This window comes from Echinops telfairi, unplaced genomic scaffold (assembly GCF_000313985.2).
Source record: "Echinops telfairi isolate 266 unplaced genomic scaffold, ASM31398v2 ScPeMD7_7459;HRSCAF=8497, whole genome shotgun sequence".
NCBI classification, from domain to species: domain Eukaryota; kingdom Metazoa; phylum Chordata; class Mammalia; order Afrosoricida; family Tenrecidae; genus Echinops; species Echinops telfairi.
Window position 1 is genome coordinate 8,696,422 of NW_022111359.1, and position 7,060 is coordinate 8,703,481.

General features: G+C 39.8%; 1 protein-coding gene and 1 pseudogene across 1 annotated transcript in view; both read right to left on the reverse strand.

The window, feature by feature from the left end:
* LOC115873074 overlaps positions 1-174 on the reverse strand; it is a 2,104-nt pseudogene extending 1,930 nt beyond the window's left edge.
* A 4,034-nt stretch (positions 175-4,208) lies between these two features.
* Positions 4,209-7,060, reverse strand: part of LOC123522778 (vomeronasal type-2 receptor 116-like) — a 4,888-nt gene continuing 2,036 nt past the window's right edge. The window contains 3 exon segments of the mRNA XM_045300071.1: positions 4,209-4,309; positions 4,312-5,121; positions 5,529-5,652. Of these exon segments, the coding sequence (XP_045156006.1) occupies positions 4,209-4,309; positions 4,312-5,121; positions 5,529-5,652 (1,035 nt within the window).

Consider the following 7,060-nt stretch of genomic DNA (forward strand, 5'->3'; position numbering starts at 1 on the left):
GAAATTGATTGTGGAGTTTTGTCAGTTCATACCTGTTTGATTAGCTATTGCTCTCTCTGGACAGAAAGTACAATAAAAGCAGCAGACAGGCATTCCTTCCTGAGGAATTTTCATGAATCCTGGGCCACAGCTCTTGCTACACAGAGAATGGGGAGTCTGAAAGAAAGGAATCATTGATAATAGTTCAATACTGTATGAAGGAATGGTATCTTATAATGTAATAATATTGACAAACATAATTTTGTTGTTATTATATGGTATTGAGTATCATATTGTGGTTGTCAAGGAATCCTGACTCATAATAGCCATATAAGGCAAATTCCAGTTGCCCATTTGGATTCAAAGACAGAAGCAAATCTTTACAGAAGAAAATTGACAGCCCCTTTTCTCTTACAGCTTCTAGAGGTTCCAAATGTTTAACTTTTGCACACCAGAGCTCCTCGACATTGCTTTCAATGCCTCAAAACTTATTTTTGAAATTTTTTGCATAATGGATGCACACAAGGAGCTCAAAATAATATGAGGATCTGTCCTGTTGATGTAAGTCAAATAGGATACATTTCCCATGCTTGGGGGGGGGGCATGAGTAAAGTCAGTTTCAATCGTGTGTCTATGTCATTAAAATTCTAGGTCACCAGAGTATATCCTGCCCGGTTTCTGTGCACAGAAGTCCCTTGGGGGTTGGGGGAGTGCTCAGCTACTAACTGAACGTTTGGCTGTCTGAACCCACCTGGAAGCACCACAAGCTGTGGGAAATCTGCTTCTATAAAAATTCAAGTCAACAAAAACTATTGGTTCCAGGTCTGCTCTGTCACATGGGACAGCCCTGAGTCAGAATCAACTTGACAACAAAAGGTTTAGGGTTTTGTCTTATTTGTTGTGCATCTTAAACAGTAAACTTTCAACCACCCTCAGTAAATATTCTTAATGTTCTTCTCCAAGGACTGATCCCCCCTGAAAACAAGTCCAAAATATGTAAGAAAAATCTCATCACCTTTTCCTCTATAGAGCACTCTGGCCATACTTCTTCCAAGAGAGATTGTGTATTTCTTTAGCAGTCTATGGTACTTTCAATATTATGCTCCAGGACCACAACTCAAATGCATCAATTTTTGTTAGTCTTTCTTATCAATGTCCAATATTTACAAGTATATGAGGTGATGGAAAATATCATGTCTGGTTCGGGCTCCCCTTAGTCCTCAAAGTTGATTCCTTGCATTTCAATACTCTTAAGAGGTCTTGTGCTGCAGATTTACCCAGTACAACCATTTCTCTCATCTCTGACTGCTACTTTCATGAGCATTGATTGTCTAAGATGCAAAGATGAAATCCTTTGAGAACTTCAGCATTCTCTCCACTTAGCATGAGTACCTATTTGCCTAGTTGTGAGAATTATGGTCGTCTTTACATTTAGTTTTAATCTATATTGAAGGTTAAATGCTTTAGGCCCTTCTCGTTTTCAGCAAGCAAGGTTGTGTCATCTGCATACTGCACATTGTTAATAAGCCTTCCTCCAATCCTGATGCCACATTCTCATTCACAGAATCCAGCTTCTCTGTTTATTTGCTTAGCATACAGATTGAATAAGGATACAACCCTGATGCTCACCTTTCCTGATTTTAAACCATGCAGTGTTCCTTTGTTCTGTTGGTCCAACTGGTATTTCAGTGTCCAAATTCCAGCAGAGCACAGTCAAGTGCTCTGGAATTCCCATTCTTCTCAAGACTTTCCATAGTTTGTTATGATTCACACAGTCAAATGACTTTGAATGGTTTTGTACAGTTAATAAAACACATGTAAACATCCTTCAGCAAAGATCCCTCTGACACCAGCAATGATATCCCTTGTTCCATATCCTAGGATTATAACTCAGTGTAAAGAAAACAAAAATCCACACAACTGCAGAAAAATCCCCATAAATGGAGAAACTATTGAAGTTGTCAAGTTTCTCATCTTGCTTGTATCCACATTCAATTCTCATGGAAGCAGCAGTCAAGAGGTCAAGCAATGTGTTGCATTCAGTAAATCAGGTGCACAAGAGCTCTTTAAAGTGTTGAAAGCAGGGAGGCTAATTTGAAGGCTAAGGGGCCTCTGACCCAATTTTTCAATGACCTGATATGCATTTGAACATTGGACATTGAATAAGGAAGACTGAAGAAGAATGAATATGTTTGAATTATGATATTGGAGAAGAATATTGAAAATACCTTTGATTGCTAAAATAATAAACAAATCTGTCTTGCAAGCCCTAACGCTTATCAGAAGCACAGCCCTAATGCTTATCAGAGGCAAGGATAACATGTCCAAAGACAGTCTCCTGTACTTTGGACTTGTTATCTAGAGAGATCAGTCCCTGGAGAAAGACATCTTGCCTGGTAAGGAAGGACAGCTAAAAAGAAGAAGACCCTCAAGGAGACGGATTAGCACCATGGCTGCAACCATGGGCTCAAGCATAGGAACAATTGTGGGGATGATGCTGGACTGACGCAGTGCTGTGTTCTGTTGTTCATAGGATTGCTATGGATCAACAGTGACTTGATGGCACCTAACAACAACAACATGTCCATGAGAACACTATTCACAATAGCAATCTTATTAAAACCAGCTAAGTTCCCCTCAGTGGAAAGATGGATATATAAACTTTGTTAGGTACGCACAATGGAATACTGTTAACCATTAAAGAAAAATGATTAAACACTTCATGGCATGGGTAGATTTGGAGGGTATTTTGTGGCATGAAGTGAGTCCATTACAAAAGTGCCACTATTTTTGTGGGATTATTGTTTATATACACACACACCTATAAAAACAAGACAAGGTTTTCCTACCCCAAAAAACAGATTTCAATAGTGACCAGGTATCAGAGGAGAAGGAAGGGAAGGTGAGCCAGTAGGCTAAAGGGTATGCAGCTGTTAACTTGAGTGAGGGAGAAAATAACATGCTACAATAAGGAGATAGGAAAAATTAGGGAGGATAACAGGGAAAGCCATTGAGATAGTTAAAGTTTATTTGGCCAACCTGGCCAATAAACACATGTGGAGTTAATTGAAGGTTGGAGAGATAAATGGCTCCATGAGCCTCACATTTCTATTTCTTGGGTCTCTTGCTTTCTGATGGTAGAACCAGGGTGCATCTGCCTTAGCCATTTCCCTGCTTCAGCTGGAAAGGCTCACTTCCTGCAAGACATCCCCAAGGAAAAGCCGCATGGATCTACCCCGATGCATTCCTGGGTGCTGGAGCAGCTGTGTGGAGACCCCTGCCAGTGCTGAGATGCTTACACATTCACTGATTTGGTTTTCCTCCTTAGTTGGTGTCACAGTGTGTGTTTTGTGAGATAGAGGAGGACTTTGTGGATTGGTGTCGGACATATGGGTTAATGTTGGACTTGTGGGCTTGCGCAGCACTGGGCTGGGATGTTTTCTTGATATGCACTTACCCTTTATATAAAATCTCTCTCTCTTTTTTGAAATTATTTTATTAGGGACTCATACAAGTCTTATCACAATCCACACATACATCAATTGTGTAAAACACATTTGTATATTCATTGCCCTCATCATTCTCAAAACATTTGCTCTCCATTTAAGCCCCTGGCATCAGCTCCTCATTTGGATTTGTTTCTCTAAAGTACCCAGACTAACACAGCCATTGAGAGGATTGAAAAGTTGTTTACGTTGTTCAATGCAAAAATGATGACATGATACGTAACCCACTCATACTTCGCAATAATAACATTTTACAAAAGAAGTAGTTCACTTGAATTGTGATGTCATAGAAGAATAGTGAAGAAATCATGTCCAGCCAGAAGAACTGGTAAATCTACATCAGAAGATGCTCATGGAGAAGGCTCTTCAGAAATGAGGACTTGCTCTCAAGAGGGACTCTCCTCTGGAGAAGGCCATCATGCTTGGTAAAGCAGAAAGTCGGGGAAGAAGAGACTCTCAATGAGTTGGTGTAATCCAGTGGCTAGAACAATGGACTCAAGCACTTCACCAAAGGTGTGTATGGGACAGGCCCGGACAGGGTTTTGGTGGCTGCGTGGGAACTGAATCCAAACCACCTAATAAGAGGGATGAACAATTGCGGAGATGTTAGGAAATGCAACAGTTGCTTAAATCAGGCTGCAAGAATGTGTTAGTTTATTTCTGAGGCTTATGTGAATGTATTTTTAGGAAATCTATGACAAAAACAAGCGAAAGAGATTTTGATCATTTTCCTTTCTGGTATGTTTTATTCCTTGACCCTTTTGATGTGTTTCTATCTGGATGTAGGAAGATAACATAGCATTTGGGGACAAAGATGCAACCTGAAGCCCCACACTGGAGGATAAGATGGAGAAGATCTCCACAGCCACCATGACCTTCCCCTGGGTGCTGTGGTAGACAGGGAGGAAGGTCACCCAGACACTGCAGAACACCAGCATACTGAAGGTCAGGAACTTGGACTCATTGAAGGTGTCAGGCAGGTTCCTGGCCAGGTAAGCCAAGGAAAATGTTCCCAGGGCCATGAATCCCATGTATCCCAGGACACAATTAAATGCAGTGACTGAGCCCTTGTTGCACTCAATGATGATGCTCCTGGGCGTAGAGTGTGTGTCTATGTCAATGAAAGGGGTAGAGGTTCCCAGCCAGACTCCACAGATAATTATTTGGATCAGGGAACAGGTGAGAACCACCCAGTTTGCAGCTCCAGATACCAGCAACCACCTCATGATTCTTCCAGGTTTCAAAGATTTGAAGGTTGGGGTCACAGTGATGGTTTTGGCCAAAAGAGTGGAAACAGCCACAGGGAACACAACTCCAAAGGTGATTGGCCGGAGGATGCATGTGGCTGTGTTTGGACGACCAATGAAGAGTAAGGAGCAGAGGAAGCAGAGGAGGAGGGAGAGGCTCAGGACATAGCTAAGGACCCGGTTGTTGGCCTTGACTATGGGAGAGTCTCAGTATTTCACAAAGACCCACAAGACCATGGTGGTAATGACAGAGATGCACAGAGCTGTGCAGGCCAGAGCCATTCCCAAGAGATCTTGATAAGCCAGAAAGGTCACAATTTTTGGCAGGCATTGGTTACTCTCAATGTTGGGATACTTACTTTGGGGGCACTCCATACATTGATCACTATCTACAGAGAAAAATGTGACAGAGGAAAGAGACATTTTTTAAATCTCAGATTGTGTGGTATATGAGTATTTTTTAATCCTCTGTTCCCTGTATATAACTGATAAATATTTGATTTTTTAAAAAAACCCAAGGATCACCTTTCCATGAATAATTTCATGACTTGTCAAAATTGTTCACTGAGGTTGAGTCAACTCCACTAATGATACCCACTTGAATGCAAAGCTGAACTGTGCTTCATGGGGATTTCTTTGTCTTTGATCTCATGGAAGCAGATCAAGAGACCCTTTTTTCTGAGGTTCCTCTGAGTGGGCTGAAAACCCAGCTGAAGGCTTCACTGTACAACCCTTGGACTCCTAAAATCTGATACAAATTTAGAGAAACTGATGGTTTAATTTTGTCAGTTCATACTTGTTTGATTAGATATTCCTCTTTCTAGACACACAACACAATCAAAGCAGCAGTTAGGCTTTCCTTTCTGAGAAATTTTCATAAATCCTAGGTGACACTTCTTGCTACACACTGAGTCGGGTGTCTGAAAGAATAGAATCATTGATAATATTTCAAGAATATTGTATGAAGGAATCATATCTTACAATGTCATAATACTAACTAACATTGTTTTGTTGTTGTGAAGTGATACTGAATGACATCATTTTGTTGTTGTCAAGGGATTGTAACTCACAAGGGCCCTAATGAGCCAAGCTTACAATGGTCCCAGTGATCTGGACTCATAATGACCCAAAAGACAAAGTCCAATTGCCCAACTGGATTCCACGACAGAAGCAAATCAACAGCCCTTCTTCTGTTATAGTTCCTATAAGTTCTTACTATGAACCATTCAGATAGTCATCAAGGGCTTCATTTTTGCATCATGAAGGCTCTTCAACATTGCTTTAAATGCCTCAAATTTTATTTTGAAATGTTAACATAATGGATACACACAGGGAGGTCAAAACAATATGAGAAACTTTCCTGTTGATCTAAGTCAAATAGAATACTTTTTTCGTGCTGAGGTAAAAAAAAAAAAAATCCCACAAATGAGTAAACCTGCTTTCAATTGTGTATGCAAATCATCAAAATTCTAGATCACCAGATTATGCCGTGCCATTTCTGTGCACAGAGGTCCCTAGGTGGTTTGTTCTCAACTACTAACAGAACGTTTGGCTGTCTGAACCCGCCAGCAGCACCACAAAAGGTGGGGAATCTGCTTCTGTGAAGATTTGAGTCAATGAAACCCTATTGGTCCCAGTTCTCTTCTGTCATATGGAACAGCCATGAGTCAGAATCAACTTGAGAGAAATAGGTTCAGGGTTTTGTTTTATTTTGTTGTGCATTGCAAACAGCAAACTTTGAAACACATTCAATAGATACTCTTTCAGTTTTCTGAGCAGTTAGTAAATACATTTATAAGTCACTTCGTATGTCAGCCTCAACTTGAGGGAGATAGGTAATTAGATAGATTAGAGATAGTAGTTGGTATGTTTCTAAGTACTTAACCATTTCTTCTAGATTATCAGATGTGGTAGTAAATTCTTTTATAGTACTGTCTTGTTATCCTTTTTATTTCATCTGGATGTGTGTGATATCACCATTTTCATCTCTAAATCTAGATGTTTGCATATTCCCTTTCTTTTCCTTTGTTCAATTTGCCAATGATTTGTCAATTTTCTTAATCCTTTCATAAAACCAACTTCTTATCTTATTGTTTTTTCCCATTATTTTATGTTTTCCAGTTCATTTATTTATGGAATCATCATCAAATGGAAAGAGGGGATTTTTTTTTTTTAGAATCAGAAGCATTTTAATTCCAGATAGTTGACATGGAATGGAAGTTTTTTTTAAAATAATCATTTTATTACGGGTTCATACAACTCATCACAATGTATACATACGTCATCTGTGTCCAGCACTTTAGTACATATGTTGACTTCATCATTCTT